This window comes from Herpailurus yagouaroundi, unplaced genomic scaffold (genome assembly GCF_014898765.1).
Source record: "Herpailurus yagouaroundi ecotype Mexico unplaced genomic scaffold, PumYag 139, whole genome shotgun sequence".
Lineage (NCBI taxonomy): Eukaryota > Metazoa > Chordata > Mammalia > Carnivora > Felidae > Herpailurus > Herpailurus yagouaroundi.
The window spans coordinates 63,790,791-63,809,702 of NW_024412394.1; the positions used below are offsets into that span (position 1 = coordinate 63,790,791).

Below are 18,912 nucleotides of genomic sequence, written 5' to 3' on the forward strand. Positions count from 1 at the left end.
GATGGGCCGTTTTTACTTTGGACCAGAAGGCCTAAGTCTGGAAGCCCTGTTTTCTCATTTTAGGTATCAAATTGCATTAAGGGGAGAAAAGAGAAAGATGGAGACAAAATGAGTAAGAAAAGATAAAGGGCAAGAACAAGGCATTACAATAACAAAGCCTGTCGAGAAACTGCCCAGCGGTCCAGAACCATTCAACCTCTCAAACTTCACAGCCATAGTCGCAGCTAGTATTTCATTCCTTGGCACAGAACCCATCTTTTTACTCTAGGACAATGAGCCCTCTCTCCCCCAGGTAGTGATGAACTTGTTCCTGAAATAAATGGTCACATGGAGTCACCGAAGGACGTTTACTGGCCTTTGGGAACTCTGGCTTTTATTAAGAATGGGCGAGTCACCCCTGCCCCATTCTCCTCATCGCCCTTTGTCCGTTTAAACTGTTTAAGCTATGAGATTTTCAAAGTAAAATTTCTGGAACCAGCGTAAATTGGGGAAATACATCACAGAGCCTGCAGAATGGCAATCTGGAGGAAATGGATTTTTTTCTTGGTTCCTGTTCACTGGCAACCACTGTACCCTCAGGCCCCAGGGCAGGACAGACGTGATGCAGGGTTCCCCGGCACGGGGTTCCTGACCTGTCAGTTTGACTCCTGGCACTGGCCCTGGTTTCCACAGGGCTGTGGGCACTTTTCCTCACCCCCCTGGGTCCTCTGAAAGGCACATGGGACAGTAAAGCTTGCTAGGTGTTCCGGGTATACCAGCAGATCTATTTATAGAAGAACATCACTCTTTTGGTTTTAATATCCCTGACAGCAAGCTGTCACGACGAGAAGACTCCTTGTGATTGCCTGCTCTGTGACTCTGAGGTGCGCACGTGTGTACACAAATGCACACACACACACACACACACACAGACACACACACACACACACACACACACACACACACACACAAGTACATGCACCATCACTGTCATCTGGCTGAACCCCACGAGGAAGAACCACTTCGGCACCTGTCTAGCTTTCTCCCCTATGTCTGCTTACTTTGCCAGGGACTGAACCATTGCCGCAAAACCAGACAGGGCTGTGAAGGAGCTCGAAATACAAACAAGGAAAGTGCGGAAATTTTTTCAGCCAGATTGCTTTTAAGATAGGGTGTGCTCGGTCAGCAGCAAGCTGCCAACAGAGCCAGGCTACTGGGACAAATCAGAGTATGTGTGTGGCTGTGGTTACAACAAAAACCGTGCAGCCAAGTGGAGAAGCAGGAAAGACCAAAACAGCAAAATGAGTGTGACCAACTGAAAAAAAGTTAAAAAGACAACTATGTTTACTTTGGGGAAAATCAACCCAGACCATGGAACGCAGTATCACAATTTATAAGCATTTTTTTTCTTTTTGCCTTGAAACCAGTAACAAGTTTTTTTCCATATGATGTAAGACTATACCCTCAGAATTATATTTTAATTTGGTTTAACAACAACAAACATCACTCTCAGTCTATTTTAGAAAACAAGTTTTTAATGTCAGACGGAACTATAGATTTTTATTTTACGTTTTTAAGTTAATCTGCACTGCGTGTGTCCTGATCCATATAGACCAAAGTTTGAATCTAAGGTTATACTTGTTCATACTAATTTTTTTAAATCAACCTAGGACAACAGTTGGTCCTGTCCCCAGAACACAGACTCAGGATATAAGATGAATGAGTTTACTGTTTTAGGCACTCACATTTCCCTGTGTTCTAAGCATCTATTTTACTGTTTTATTCTCATTATGTAATTCTGGCTATAATACAGCATATGTGATTTTCTTTTTTTTTTTTTTAATTTTTTTTTCAACGTTTTTATTTATTTTTGGGACAGAGAGAGACAGAGCATGAACGGGGGAGGGGCAGAGAGAGAGGAAGACACAGAATCGGAAACAGGCTCCAGGCTCTGAGCCATCAGCCCAGAGCCTGCCGCGGGGCTCGAACTCACGGACCGCGAGATCGCGACCTGGCTGAAGTCGGACGCTTAACCGACTGCGCCACCCAGGCGCCCCGAGCATATGTGATTTTCAATAACACAGCATTACATTTCCATTTCCCAAAAGAAACCCAAACATTAGTCTGATTTTTAAGCTGAATAACATTGGTGAAAAGGCTCTCTCACCTGGAGATAAAAAGGAAGTAAACTGATAGAAGATTTCGGTGTCCTTTTTCTGACCGCTGTACCCCACAACACTGCCGACCTCCAGTGGGAAGGTCTTGAGGAGAGCGCCCGTGGCCAGGTCGTGGAGCTGCAGAACGTTCCTCACATCATGGAGGTAGCATAACACCAAAAAGTTAGACCTCACACAAGCTACCCATTCTGAAAAGGGAAGAACAGATAAAAGCTTACTTAGCTTTGAAAGTAACGAGAAGCATAGGTATTTCATTGAACAATAGCTCTTGAGCTATTATCGATTGTGCTATGCAGCAATGCGACTTGCAAAGTGATCTTATAATTGACTTTAATCGTTCATCTAACTCCAGAATATTCCTTTAGTAAATGATTGTCACTGTCATGTCTGGAGGAAACAAAATATTCTATGAAAACTTCTGTGATACAAATAACCCTGGCCTACTTATTTTGTGTCCAATCTCATGGTAGGGGAGATCTAAGGAAAACAACAAAAACCAAGTCATGATCCACGTCTGCTGGGAATGTTTATTTGACGAAAATATATTATGCTCTGCATATGTGCCAGATACCCTGCAAGGCACTGGAGAAACAGGCAGGAAGATGATGTCACTTCTGCCCTTAAGACACAATCAAATAAAAACATAAGTAGTAACATGTAAGCAGAGGTAAGTGAGAAGTTGGCTGGGGACCCAAAACACAAGAGCCCTCAAGCGAGCACTGAACTGCATCTTGAGCACGGGGGGTGTGAGACAGTGGGTGGCTAGGGTGGTGTCAGAGACAGGACAGCTCTCTGGGGGATGAGGCGGTGGGAGGGCAGGCAACTCAAGATGACAGCCAGAGCTGGGAACAGAGAGAGAAGAGGAATACAAACAACCAGTAGGGAGGGAGGCAGACTGGTGAGGAGAACAAGCGACATCTTGTTTTCAAGAAGGAAACCTCCACTTGCAAGAAGAAAAAGGCTGCTTAGTGTGGGGTCGGTGAAAATGGTGGTGGTGGTCTGCCGAGGCTCTGGTGAGCCAGATGGACAGGAGTTTAGTTCTGACTTGGCCGTTCCCGGGGAGTTACTGTGTGGACTGTAGGGTGACAGAAATAAAGATGGTATCCAGGAAGGAAGCCGAACAACGGAGGTATATGGAAGGATGGAGGGGAGACGAGGAGGAACACTACTGCCATGAGCCTGTCCTATCACATCAAGCTGGACAAAGGCTAGGGAGGGAAGGAAAGAAACGAAAGGCATTTCCCAAGAAGAGTCATCAGGATGTGGTAACTGTGGGGAGATGAACAGTAAGGCGGAGAATTGAGTCCTCCTCAGCTCCCAGGGCTGCAGCTTCAGTAATGGTGCCGTCGGTGACAGAGCAGGGACAGGAGGTGAGCTGGGTGATGGGGAAAGGAGAGAACGGGAGGGCAGGCGGACAGCACCGCCCATCCTGGTGTGCACAAGATCAGCTTGAGGTGAGGACGGGTCCTCCCAGAGGGAGAGACGCTGGAGTAAATGGAAGCAAGGGCAGGGTGGCAGGTAACCGCTCAGATGTGGAAAAGACAAGCCTTTCATGGTGTGCGGTGAGTTTCTTGACATTTACTACAACCTAAGAAACTAGCAGTTCATGCTTATAACGTTATTATCAATATGAATAAGACATCGGCCAGAGGGAACCCTTGAGGATCAGCCGGGGCCTCAATGGTGCTGGGTTGTTTGGATTAGCACAGTAAGCATTTCTGCCAAGCGAGGACAGAAGAACTCTTATATCTAAAAGTAATTTGCTCATTATCCAATGCAATTTTTTTTTTAAAGTGCCTCAATCAAGTGTTATATTTCAGGTGGCCTTAATGCTTTAAAGAAAGTACGGGGTGGGGGGTGGGGGGAGTGGGGAACTGAAGTAAATTATTTCTGTCAAAGAATAATCACTCTGTGTTAACTGCAAGCACATCAGAATTATAAAACGGAGACTGAATAAGAAAATGACAAGGTGATTTGCAGACTGTCATTAATAAAAGCTCTGACTTTATGACTCATTGCAGTTTTTATTCTCAACAGGGCATTCTGAGCTAATGATATATAGCAAATTCAACAGTGCTTCTCTTTGAATTGATGAGTTCTAGTGAATATTGAAGGTTTCCCCTTTCTAGTCTAAAGAACTTATAACCTTTCAGAAGGAAGATTATAAAAATATATCACCCCCCACCAACCCCCGCAAAATCCCCAAGCACTGATGGTACATCTCATTAGATCTACAAAGTGAAAGAGGATGTCACCTTAAGACATACTTAAAACCACTTCTTTGGGACTTTAAAAGGCAGAAAACTCACATGCCTTGGCAAATATTTCTATCTAAGATAGCTTTCTACATGAGGATCGTGAGTGCAACCTGACTTGCACCTGAAAAACGCCAAGGGCACCTTACATGAGGATTTATAACACTGAAGGCTCACCTGGACCCACCAAATGTGAAGTCAATTCACGTGGGTACTTAGGAAGCACTCACTAAACACTGGCTTTTACTATCCTTGGACAGACATTCTGTCTCAATTTGGACAGAAGCCATCAGCCTACCAATGTCAATACAAACCAGATTCCTCACATCAACAACCAAACCCCTATTCCTTGGCTCATGGATCCCTGAACAACCAACCCCCCCCCCCCCCATCCCTTGGCTCATGGATCCCTGAACCAAATATACATGAGGGTCAGAGGGAGAATGGAAGATTTTGAGGAGAAAGGTGGAGGAATTTCCTTGAAGAGAGCTCCTGCCATGCTCTAAGTCCCCCTCCCTATTAGAGCTTATTACCTTGTTAGCTGATGCCTAATCCAAACCTGAGAAGCTAAAGGGACTATGGCTGAACATCTAGAAAGCAAGGGGAGGGGCCACCTAAGTAGTTCTGGGGAATGGCCCAGGATGTGCTGCTGCCTCAGAGTTGCAGATGTGGGTTTTGCAGGAAAGAGCAGGCATGGGGTCATCTTGGCTCCTGTCCAACAGAGATGCCCAGAGTGGTATGGAGACTCAGTACACAAGATGGTGGTGGGGTGCAGCCAGATGCCCAGGGGCTGAGGAGAATCTCAAGCAAACACCCAGAGTATTGCTTCTTCCAAAGCCAAGGGCCTAGCAGGAGGCCATCCCTGAGATGGTCAGTCGTAATCACCTGCCCACATTCCCCTTCTCCCCCTGAGCAAGGCCAGGTATAATGTGCTAAGCACAGAACGTACTGGCTTGAGCCAAGGGAGAAAGAGTCCCTTACTTTTCCAGGATACGAACCTGGACCTAACACTTGTGCTTTAATTCACTGGAAACACATTAAGAACTGCTTTATTGGCAACAGAACTGCTTTGCATATCTCAAAAGAAGTTATTTTCCTAATCTTATATCTTATACCTTCACATTTTGGGATGGCCCCAGATTTGGCCCTAGTCAATCCATTAACACAAGTTCACCTCCAATGAGTAAACTCTTCATTGGCTTGAAGGTACAGGGACTCTCCTTTTGTGTAAAAACCTGTAGCAAAATTAGTGAGCCTTATTCTAATCAAACTAGCTTTCAGGCAATGAATAATTTATAAAGCAGCATATCATTTTTCGAAAATCACAGAGAAAAAGAATAAAAGGGAACTTAAGGGCACTCTGAAACAATTGATAAAGAAGGGAGGGTCTCAGGAGGCTAATGTAGCTCACTGCACACAGCAGCAACTGCAATGGATTCCAATTAAATATGACAATAGTCTATTCTTTTTTAAATTTTTATTCATTTTTGAGACAGAGAGACAGACAGACAGACAGACAGAGAGAACATGAGCAAGGGAGGGGCAGAGAGAGAGGGAGACACAGAATCCGAAGCAGGCTCTAGGCCGTAAGCTGTCAGCACAGAGCCCAACACAGGGCCTGAATCCATGGACCATGAGATCATGACCTGACCCGATGTCAGACGCTTAACTGAGCCACCCAGGCACACCCCGTCTATTCTCTCTTCTAATAACAGGACTATAAATCCACTCTGAGATCTACAACAGGTATAATACAAACAGCCAAAGGTTATTCAAAAGCTAAAAGCTAAGAATTCTAAATAGTTTAAAAAATTAAATATTAATGATTATTATCAAACAATAATTACACAGAGACAACTGATATTTAAAAAGACTACCTTTGGGGCGCCTGGGTGGCGCAGTCGGTTAAGCGTCTGACTTCAGCCAGATCACGATCTCGCGGTCCGTGAGTTCGAGCCCCGCGTCGGGCTCTGGGCTGATGGCTCAGAGCCTGGAGCCTGTTTCCGATTCTGTGTCTCCCTCTCTCTCTGCCCCTCCCCCGTTCATGCTCTGTCTGTCTCTGTCCCAAAAATAAATAAAAGTTGAAAAAAAAAATAAAATAAAAAAATAAAAAGACTACCTTTGAAAGCCTGGATTCAGGGGCACCTGGGTGGCTTGGTCGTTAAGCGTCTGACTCTTGATTTCGGCTCAGGGCATGATCTCACAGTTAGTGGGACTGAACCCCTGCTATCAGTGCAGAGCCTGCTTGGGATTCTCTCTCCCCCTCTCTCTCTCTGCCCCTCCCCTGCTCACGCACATGTGCACGTGCTCTCTCAAAATAAATTAAATAAAAAAAGGAAAGCCTGGATTCATACCCCCACAATTTTTACGAAGGCCCTGCATGACATTGTACTAGCCACAAAGATGTCGTCTAGTAAATACTTGGTTACGCTACTTAGACACTTCATTCTCAAAGACTGAAGGCTGAAAGTTCTTTGCCTTCTTTCTAACAGGTCACCAAAGAATGAGAGATGTAACAATGTGTTCACCTTCTCACCAAAACCCAAAGCGCGCAGTGTTCAAGTAGTATGCAATCTTACCTAAGACATCTTTCTCGTGCTCAGGCACAAGCACTTTCCACTTAGACTCCTCAGGATCCGTGAAGTCGATGTTGATCAGGCGATAGTTGGGCGAATGGCGATTTGTCTTGAAGGTGAACAGCGTCCCCTCATTGGTCACATAGTCATATTCTCCTTCAAAGTTGTCGATCAGTTTCACCCACTTCAGGATTCCTGGTGAGAGAGCAAGCATCCCTGTCACCTCTCCTATGTTTAAAATGGTGTGGTTTACATGTGGCGAAGGGAGGGCAGGTTTTCTCTGTCCACAGAACATAAAGCAGACAAAATATCTGAAAAGATCTAGGCCTTGAGAAAGAGCAAAGACAAGTGCAGGTAAATTGTAAGGTTTTAAAAATATGAGGAAAATATTTTTCATGAGAAACCTGAAAGAGACTAAAGGATTTCTCCTCTCAGCCCCCTGCCCCAGGTAATCTGATAAATCCTCTTCTACCCGAATATCTCAAAGCCAAGCACTTCTTTCTACCCGCACTGCCACTACACCATCCCACATCTTCGTCATTCGCCTTCATGTCTTCGGTCTATGGCGGCGGCTCCCAACCAGGATGATTTCACACACCAAGACATGCACACCCACACACTCATACCTAGACATCCCCCTCCACACACACACACACTCAAACCCAGGTACAAATACAAACACAGACACACATCCTCCACACAGACAGCCCCCCCCCACACACACATCCACACCTTAAATGCCATTTATAAAAATAAAAAATATAAATAAATAAAAAACACTGGGAAGACATGTTTCACAATGTATCACATGTAGATATTCAGAGAGTACATTTTAAAAGTTTTATAAACAAAAGAGCTCGATGATTTCTAAACTACTGAAAGGCACTGCCAGATCTTAGCTATTCTCTAATTAATCTCCTACCTTAAATTTCTCAGTGAAATTGCTATATTAATTTGGTAGTTCATTTTTATCCTTGAATCTTTCAAGGTGATTTTACATTGTCTCCTTCATCTCCATAGCATAATATCTTTATGTGATATTTGGTTGAATTAAATTTATCAAGAAAAATATACTCCCATGGAGGAAAGAGATTTTTTTTTTTTTTTGGTCAGACATAACTGAATTAAAACCCCAGCTCCATTATTTAGTTGTGTGACCTTGAGCAATCTCTTTATTCTCTACTAAGCTTTATTTTCTCAACTGTAAACTAGGATGAGTAAGTAAATTAAAAAATTAGCATAAAGTGATTACTAATACCTACCCCACAACAAAAACTCAACAAATATTTAAAAATGAATGACCAGGGGCGCCTGGGTGACTCAGTCAGTTGAGCGTCCAACTTCAGCTCAGGTCATGATCTCACAGTTGGTGGGTTCGAGCCCCACGTCAGGCTCTGTGCTGACAGCTCAGAGCCTGGAGCCTGCTTCGGATTCTGTGTCTCCCTCTTTCTGTGCCCCTCCCCCGCTCGCATTCTGTCTCTCTCTTGCTCTGTCTCTCAAAAATAAATAAAAATTTAAAAATTTGTAAAAAAAAAAAAAATGACAGAATTAAAACTAATAATAAGATAAGCAAGCTAAATAAAATCTATAGCTTTCTAATATGCCAGCAATAACCAGTCAGAAAATATGGGGTGAGGAGGGGCCCTCTTGTACAATAGAAGCAAAATTAATACTTAGGAATGCACTTAACATGAAATGTGGAATCTATATGAAGAAAGCTCTAAAATCTTCCTAAGAAATCTTAAAACAACAACAACAACAAAACCCTGAAGAACTAGAAACACATACCATACCTCTAGATGGGAAGACTCAATATTTCAAAGGTGCAAATAATCCCAGAGGAAATCTATAAATTTAACATAATTCCAATCAAAATTCAAATGAGATTTTTAGGGAATTTGACAATATCATCCTAAGGTTCATTTGAAAGAACATACACGTTAAAACAGTCATTTTTCAAAATAGAGTGAGGGGGAACTTTTTGCACCATGATGCTCTGAACAAGCCTCTCCCCCACCAAAGGTAACCATCATTCTGAATTTTACATTATTTACTTTATTTTTCTTTGTTCTTTTCCTGCTCCAATATGTATCCATAAACACTACAGTCTAATTTTACCTTATCCTTGAATTTCATGTATGGTGAAGTCATACAACATGTATTCTTTTGTGTCTGATTTCTTTCACATGACATGTTTGTGAGATTTTTCCATCCTGTGGTCATTGCGAGTGACTTCTGGCTAAATCCGATTGTGCTCGAAAAACACACTGTATGATTTTTAATCTTTTGAAATTTGCTAAGAAAAACTTTTAGGGTCTAATTATTTTTCCTTTAAGGATTTTTAAATGTTCCTGTGACTGAAAAGAATGTATATTTTGCAGATTTTGGGTGTGATATGCCAAATATGTCTATTAAGTCATATGTTAATCACATTGTTCAAATCCATGTATTTACTGATTTGGGGAGCCATTTTTTTCTAGCAGGCAGAGGTCTTAAAATGTTCCTCTATGATTATAGATTAGATTAGTTTAATTTTTACTTGTATTTCTATTAATTTCTGCCCTCTGTAGTTTGAAAGCATGCTGTTCAATACATACCAAATTAGAATTATTATATTTAAATAAAACCCAATTGAGCTCTTTATGGTTATGAAGTTTTAACTTTAACAATGCTTTTTACTTTTTATTTTTAAAGTCTACTTCGATGTTAAGACAACTATGTGATTTTCATACTAACATCTTGGGCAAGTTGTCCTCTGCAGAATGACTGGTCCCAATTATGTCGTTTATCATTTCTGGAAAGATTTTTTCTTTTTCATCTCTCTTTACCAGTCATGCGTCCCACTGCTTGGTGGGAAGTAAAATTTCTTTACATCCATATTCTATTTCATTAATTCACTCTTCAGCTGTGTCTAATTTCTTCAACCTAGTAACTCAATTTTTTAACATTAATAATCATATTTTTTACAGAAATTCTACTTGGTCTTCTTCCACTCTGTTGGGTTATTCTTTACAGGATGTTGTTTCTTGCTTATGCTTCCAAGCTTCTTGTTTATTTTTTGTAAAAGTAGCATCACATTGTTTACTTTTTAAAGTGTATTTAAATTTAAAATGGATTTACGTTAGGATGTGATAATTCCACTCGGTGCTTCTGTTGCTCTATTTCTCATGCTGGTGAGTTTCTTTGTCTGATTTGTGATTTCTTTGTGTGTGTGTGTGTGTGTGTGTGTGTGTGTGTGTGTGTGTGAGTTTTGACTGTGAAATGATTTCCCTTGAAACAATATGGGAATTCTTGGAGGCCTGAGTTAAAGTAGCATTCTTCCAGAATGCTACCGTATTTGGCTTCCGTTTGCCTGCTGAGAGGCAACCAATCTGGGAGCGCTTTAAATTAAATTCTTAGCCTGAGGATTTTTGGACCTCAGAGGGGATAATCAAGATAACCTGTACCCATGTCAGCCTTTCTCATGTTTTAGGAGAATTCACATCCTGCCTCTCCCTCTCCTTCCCTAGTGCTAACGTAGATAGGTGGGTTTTCTTCCCATACCCTCCCTTTCCCCCACCTCTTGCTCCCAGCTCCACCACTGGTAGTTTATTTCTTAATCACCATTACATGGAGGATATCTCTCATTAGATTCTCCAATATGGAGAACCAGAGGCCTTTATCTTCTATCCCCCTTGCCCTGGGGTGGCCATCAGATGGAAACTTAACCTGCAAAGCCCAGGATCATTCTGGAACAATCTAGGATTCCTGCATTCATCTTGTCTTTGGTCTCTATGGTTTCTCTTTTTTTGTGCCAACTTTGCAATATATTTAAAAAGATATTTTATAAGCTTTTTACAGCATTTCAGTTGTTTTAATTGGGAGGTTACTCAGAATATATAATTTGCTGAACTCCTTCAAAGAGAAATCCTTACAATTAATTTTTATAAAGGTTATGCTGTGAATTTAAGTTTCAATTTTCTTTTCAGTAACAAACTGCTAACCTCAAACACAGGTGACCGCTCAAAGATAATTTCATTTTAATTTACATAAAACAATGCTTTAAAAGGGGAAAAACCCAAAAACTATTCCTTAGAAGACTAAGTAAATAAGTAAAAAATTAGCTGGCAACGCAAGAACTGCAGGTAATCAGAAAGGTACATTTGTTTACACTAAGAATGATGAATCACAATTTTCTGGACTATGACATTTGTAGACACAGAATCTTGGTTCAGAAAAATGTCAGATTCCTTAAATGTCCCCCTGACAACAAAACATTTCCTGATGTGCAACCTTTACTTCTCAAAGTAACCATCTTATGGTTTCTGCCTGAAAAGGTCTTGCAGGCATTATAGTGATATTTATTACGACCCTAGCCACCCACCCCCAACACAAAAAGTCATTGAAACATCTACTAAAGGCAATACACAGAAATTTCCTTCAGTACCTCTGTATAATCAGGTGAGCCTAAAGATGTGGCACACTCGTTTTAAATAATCAAGCCCCTGGGAACACCAAAACAACAAAGTTTGTGGTCATTATCTACCATCAAATCCTGGAGTATTAACCTGAGTCATAAATAAATACTACAAGTCATAAATTCATTTGAATTTAGGTATGTGGCTGGATTTATACAAATGGGATTCAAAGTACTGGCCCCCATGGGGCTGCATGTTTAAAATGGTGTTCACGGAATCTTTTTGCTCTCCTGAAAACCTTGCTCCTCAGGGATTTGGCACAAAATAATTCAAGAGAAATGGTATTTCAGTTGAACAACGGGGCTCACTCAGTTTTGCTATTCGCAAGTTAGAACGCTATTGATTTAAATGGAAAATGGAAAAATTACTCTTAAAAAAGAAACATGGCTTAACTCCCAAACCGTCTCACTTTTACCATCCTTTCCTGAGGTTCTTTTTTTTGTAAGTGGCATTATTCACTCTGACGCCAACAGAATTCAATTCCCAAACTTCTCCCTGTGTAAGTTAAAATGACTTTTTATAGACCTGATTCTTGGTGGGAGAATGATTTGTTTGCTGAGGGAAGGTTAGCTTAAAATAAGTCATCTTATGCTTTCCCTAGAGCAAACTCATTACTTTTTATTGCTTCCTTTTAAAATCAATGGTATTAACTTTGTTTCATAGAAAATGTTTTGTAAGCTCTCTAGCAACAGGAGCTAAAAGTGCTTTTATACTTTAAGAAACACTATACAATAACAATAAACAAATGCAAAGTGAAGTCAGGCTCTGAAACTTGGAGGGCAGAACGCTGTTGTTCTCCTTGGCCTGACACCTTCCTTCCATCCCAGCTGCCTCACAGTGACAGTCAGAACACGGGCTTGGGAGTGTCAACTGACCTGAGTCTGAATCTTTGCGTGGCATCAGGGAAGTGAACTGGCCTCCCCATCCCCAGTTTCCTGGAGATAACAACATGTGCTCCTTAGAGGTTGTTGAGAAGACTAAATGAATTATCTACAGTTGTAGCTCAGAATCTGGCACGCAGAAAATGTTAAATAGTCAATACTTACTACTATTCCAAATAATCCCAACATTCTTCAAATGGCAAAAATAAGCTAAATGTGGCTTCTGAACAGCATGACTTGTTAATAGTGAACTTTTAAAATCTAATTTCCATCTGTCACAGCACGTAGCTATTTTCCTAGAATAAGCCTTTAGAATCACTAATTTTAAAATTAGAAAAAAATACTAGTTTTGTCACTATTATATTTTTATATTTATTTATATTTTACTTCAAAATTAATGTTTTGCTTATTTTTATGCTGTCTTTTGATGTTCCAATTCTTTTTGCTTTTTTTACATTCCCACTCTGAAACACATACTATTTTTTAATAACTCCCTGCCTTTCACAGAAGCCCTCCTCGCCTGTTGGGCTGGCTCTTAACACTCAGCTGAGTTTGCTAAACTTTGGACAACTTGTTTGTTTCAAGTTTCCCAAATTTATTTCCCCATTTCCACACCACCCCCAAAAGATGCCCAAGCCCCGTAAGGCATGAAACACGAGTCAGCGTTGTCTCAGCTACTGAGAAACAAGAGGTCACGTGCCCGGCATTAGCTAGAGACAGCTGAAGGAACAACTTCAGTGTCCAAAAACACCGAGCTTCCTTGGTATGCATAGCATGTAGTGTAGATTAATTTTTTATGCAGAAGAGAGCCATTTTTCATTAATGACACGGAAGCACTAAAACAAAGACAGGCTGAGTGCTGAAAACTTCATCAGTCTAAAAGGATCGAATTTTCAGCAAAAAAGGAAAAAGCAGAGAGACAGGTTAGTGAAAGTCTGGATGAAGTAAAGATAAGCTGGTATTTCCTTACAAAAATCAGTCATGTCAGCACCATCTGTCGTTTCTGCCAAATGCTCCATAAATGCTGAGATAGGAGCAAAGACCACTTCAGGGCTGTCCTAAGACGGCTACGTTGGCATGCTAAGTGTGTTACGTTACTAACAAGGACTTTAGACATTGATAGTGCTTTTCACCTAATAATTGCTTCCTAAGGATTCTATTTCGAAACTTCTAACACACGTTTAAATGCATTCAGAATAGGGCCAAATGGTCAGCATCTCTTTTGTTGCTGTTCACCTTAACAATAGGAAATAAAGGATCTGAACTTTCACAGAAAAGTGAAAGAACCAAAGAGAGACGGAACAAAAGAAAGAAAACAGAGGGGAAAGGGGGGGCGTTTAGAGTCTTCAGACCGCAGAGATGTCCCAACTGTGAGCCTGCGCTGTGTGCTAGGTCACAGCACTGCTGATAAGCCCTGAAACTATGCACTGGCGACCTCACAGAGACCATCCAGCAGGAATGACGGCGCAGAGTGGGGCACCTGATACATGCTACACGCGTGCTTTGTAACTAAATATGTAACACTTACCCAATCCCACAGTTTAGACTGAGACGTACATATATTTGTTGACAGTGTGAGACAACAGAAGCAACCAAATTTTAAAATAGTGGTCTCAGACTTTTCCAGTAAAAACATTTAGAAATATAAGTTAAATATTTATACTGAACACCAAGATAAATATGCATAAAAGTATGTTGAAAACCATCATTTATATTTTTAACGTATAAATGAAATTTTAATAAAAGTTTTTTAAGTCCACATATTTGAAAAAAGAGCAAATCTAAGGCCTGATACTTAACTATAATATAGAAAATTTGTAAAAATTTATTCTGAATTTAGTTGATATGAAGTAACTTTATATATATGTTGACTCCTGAACAACGTGGGGGTTAGGGATACCAACAACCCACTGCAGTCAAAAATCCACATATAATTTTTGACTCCCCTGAAATTTTACTAACATTCCACTGTTGACTAGGCGCCTTACTGATAACATAACCAACCCATTAACACATATTTTGTATCTTGTACGTATTATATACTGTATCCTTAGAATAAAGTAAGCTAGAGAAAAGTGAATATTAAGAAAGTCATAAAAGAAAATACACTTATAGTACAATACTGTATTTATTATTAAAAAAAAAAAAAACCCAAATATCCACATTTAGTGGACCTGCAGAGTTCAAATCTGGGTTGTTCAAAGGTCAACTGCATATTCAAATTGGATAATAAACTTAGGAAATGAAATATATATATAATTTTGAAAATTCTTAATTAAATACAGAAAATATAACTACGAAAATCCAGACACAAATCATTTGCTTCCAAGGTTCAGGATGATTAATTTCAACTAATCTGCAGGCATGAATCACATTAAGAATCACAGGAGTCAAGACCCAGCTGTCTTTTTTCCTGCAGACTATTAAATTGTCACGCCAGCCTGGTGTCCCAAGTGGTTCTTCACTTTTGATCTTAAACAAGGAACAGAAAAAGAGAAAGAAAAACTTCTGCCCATACAATATACACAACTGGAGAAACATGGTCTGTACTTATTCATCATTCTCAGGGTTTCATAAAGGATAAAAATTTAACTAAAAAAACTTTAGGAGGCCAGAAAAGAGAAGATTCAAAATGCTTACAGGAACATGACCAGTGACTGATGGAGGATGGCTTATAAAGCAGGGCCACTTGAGCACCATGAGCCATAAACAACAACATCATTCAAGACAAACTGGTACCCACCTTCTAGGAGTCTATATGAAAGAAAAAAATTATCTCACGCTTGTTAAAATGGTAAAGAAGGCTTTATTCAGGACTCCCGAGAGAGGTGTTAAGACTACAGCAATAAGAGAGAGAGAGATCAGGCTTAACTCCAAATACAAAAAAGGGAGCTGGGGATTTATAGCCAATGAGCAGAATGGACAGAGGGGTGGTCACTAAGAGGACACATGGAGTAGGGGGGATGCTAGTGGAAACAACCTACTAATATTCATGGTGAAGGCAGGTCAAGGTAATCAGATATCACATAGGGGAGGAATGAGGAATTTGATCAGATATTAAGGGTGATCAGATATGGAGGGTAGGGGATTCTCTTTAAACCGATTTAGTGAGATTCTTGCTACAACTGAGCTGTGCTGGCCCAACAAAGGAGAGGAGGCTGAGGAACCAAGGCTGAGGATTGGTTGAGAAGAGGGCTTAGGGAAGTCTGACTAACATCTGGCCAAGGACAGACTCCTTGTTATCTGTCAGGCACTGTTCTAGGTGCTGGGCACTCCAGGGAGCAAGACAAAGTCCCTGATCTCATGCAGCTCACAAACACTCACACAAAGTGTTTCTGTTGTTGTTGTTTGTTTTTGCACAGTGAAAAAAAGAAATAAGAATAGGGGAAAGGAAGAGAAAAGCCAACTGCAGAAGAAAAGGTGTCAACCCTGTTGGTAACCCAGTTACCAACTGCTAGGGCAAAAATCCCTCCTCCCCCAGAGAAAGAAGATAGCAACTCAGAACATGTCTCTGGCAGCCAGACTATCACAGAGAAGGGAGTGTGATATATATAGATTTTTATTTTTTTTATGTTTGTTTATTTTTGAGAGACAGAGACAGAGTGTGAGCGGGGGAGGGGCAGAGAGAGAGAGAGAGAGAGAGAGAGAGAGAGACACACACAGAATCAAACCAAGCTCCAGGCTCTGAGCTGTCAGCACAGAGCCTGACATGGGGCTCAAACTCGTGAACCCGAAGATCATGACCTGAGCTGAAGTCAGATGCTCAACCGACTGAGCCACTCAGGCACCCCATGGAGGGGAGGGGGTGTGATATTCTTTGGAAGACATTTGCTTAGCTGTTTGGAACACCTAGGAAATTGTTTAAACAAGCTTCTAAGGCCTAGATGATCTGTCTCGTGCTGTTTCTACACAATGGTAAATGGGGGAGGCAGAGGAGTTTCCTGCTCAGAAAGGTCAGGAAAGGAGCAGCCCCCAACCTGAAGTGCAGTTCCTGTGGAAAGGCCATGGGCGCCTTTCCAGATGTGTTCATATTATTAAGTAAAAATACTACACGTGTAAATGGCGGAAATGAAGTTCTCCAAAGAGAGGCAAAGGGTAACAGGTTGAGAGATCAGGCAGAGTGGTGAGCAGGAAAATGGTCAGCAGGTTGGGGAAGAGAAACAGAAATTTACAAGACAAATGTAAATGACAAAGGAATCTAGTTTCAAAGGGAACTCCTTTAACTCTCAATATTCTAAGACTTTTTTTCCATCCTGTATTTATGTAGTTTTGTTTTCTCTATGTGTTTTCCCTATGATAGTATGTAGCCATTGGCCACTTTTTTGTGCTTTTTGTGATTCTCATTTTGAAATGCACAGGGGTAGAGGATTTTCTTGGGAGACAAAGTTCACAGAAAAGTTACAAAGTGCTACCTAAGTGAAATTATTTAGTTTTTCTGACAAGCAATTTAGCCCTGCCCTAATAAACAAAGAATTAATTTACATGAAAATGCTGAGAATTCTCCCTGCCTTTAAGGTAAAAAGGATTAAAATCATAGCAAAAAGGCTTTAGGTTATAAAAGGGATATAAATTTCAGCAATATAAAATGAAAGATTTCAGAGGTGTCTGAGTGGCTCAGTCCCTTTTAAGCCTCCGACTCTTGATTTCAGCTCAGGTCATTATGTTCTGGTTCAGTCTGTGGGACTGAGAGCCCCGTGTTGGGTTCTGTGCTGACAGCATGGAGCCTGCTTGGGATTCTCTCTCTCCCTGTCTCTCTGCTCCTCCCCTGTGGGTGCATGTGCGCTCGCGCGCGCGCGCTCTCTCTCTCTCTCTCTCTCTCTCTCTCAAAAATAAATAAATAAATAAATAAATAAATAAATAAATAAATAAATAAAATTTTTTAAAAATGAAGGATTTTATAACATTGGATTCAGTTTTCAGTCACCGGGTATCCAAGTCTAACTCATCTAATAGTTAACTAGCACATTTAGCATTTAAGTTAAATGTTAACTATTCTTCCCCTAGTTTAAAAGTATAACAAAAATGGAAGAATAGGTAAGGAAAGAGCAAGAAAAAGATCCCTGGCAGTAGTCATGGTTACCAACTGGGCATATAAACTCCCAAAATTTCAATTATCAACCTATACAATTAGACCATTTCCCACATAGTCTCACACTTAGAGGCACACCTATTTACGTTTTTGTCAATGAAAGGACCTTTTTTTTTATTATGACTCTGGTTTTGCAGAAAATAAGTCAACACCAAGATCTATGTTTAGAGTAGCTTTGATACTGAAGATAACCATTTATCCTAGGATATTCTCTATCTATTTTACAGTGTTACCCAAAACCAAAGTGTCCGGATTCCAAGTCTTCCTCTTTCAGGCAAGAAACGAAGGAAAAAAGAAAGGACTCCTTGAGAAACTACTATATGCCAGGAACTCTGCTAAGCCCAGCCCCAAACCTCTTCATTATTCCTCACAATTCCTCATGAAGTAGGTATTACTTCCCCATCTGTAGTCATGGAAATAATGGAAACATTGAGAAAACATTCCCATGCCTGGTTCACCAGTTATTTAGTTATAGAGCTGAGACTGAAATTCAAATCTGATTTGAAAGTGTTCTGGTTATTGTTCCAATATATCCAACTATAATTAATAGAGGTTATTTAAAAATTTTTAATGATCACTATCTCAATATGCTATGTGTTTCCTGTTATAAACTAAATATGCTTTACTTAATGTCTTCAACAGTTCAACTGACACATAGTACTTGTTTCTTTAAATAGTCATAATCCTATCACTGACTCATAATGAACAAGCAATTAATTTAAAAAAAACAAAACACAAAAAAACAAGATCTCTCTGATCTTGTCCTATGCAACCGAGTTTGAACCCAAGGATGGAAATGGATTTGCATGTCATTGTATTAGCAATGGCCAATCACTGTAACTGTGGAGAGCTTTCAGAATCCCAGGGCTGCCATTTGAAAGAGTAACTACTCTGAGGTTTACGTTACCCACAAACTTAATGCTAGTAAATCAATAATTAAAAAAAGATGGCAGGCCCAGCTACCCCCAGAATTTAGCAGCTATTAGTGGAAAACATTCTCTAATGCGTTCAGTATGCATATCAGTGTATAAATCAACAGCTTCAAATCCACCTATCCTATTATACACTTCAAACTCTATAGGATATCACATATTTTTCTAAGTGCCTCAATGAATGCCAAACACTGGTCAGTTTAATAACCTTACCAGAAAATGAAATCAGGTTAGTGTTGTAAGACTTGTTAACTCTATTCTTCTCCATGTGATTTTTCCATGAGGTCACTGTGATGGTGTTTTTGACAGGTCAACTTGGCTAGTCTAATGTCCTGAGTTAATGAATAAGATACTAATCTAGGTGTTATTGTGAACGTATTTTGTAGATGTGATTAAAGACCATGATCAGATGACTTTAAGCAAAGGAGACTATCCTAGATAATCTAGGTGGGCCTGATTCAATCAGTGGAGCTGAGGCTTCTCTGAAAAGGCAGAAATACTACCTGTGGACAGCAGCTTCAGCCTGTGCCTGAGAGTTCCAGCCTGTTCTTCCTGATGGCCTGCCC

General features: G+C 40.5%; 1 protein-coding gene across 1 annotated transcript in view; it reads right to left on the reverse strand.

The window, feature by feature from the left end:
* Window positions 1–18,912, reverse strand: part of PREP (prolyl endopeptidase) — a 121,868-nt gene that overhangs the window by 48,416 nt on the left and 54,540 nt on the right. The window contains exons 8-9 of the mRNA XM_040474281.1: window positions 6,991–7,182; window positions 2,147–2,344 (exon numbers count right to left, since the gene is read on the reverse strand). Of these exons, the coding sequence (XP_040330215.1) occupies window positions 2,147–2,344; window positions 6,991–7,182 (390 nt within the window). The remainder of the gene's footprint in view (window positions 1–2,146; window positions 2,345–6,990; window positions 7,183–18,912) is intronic.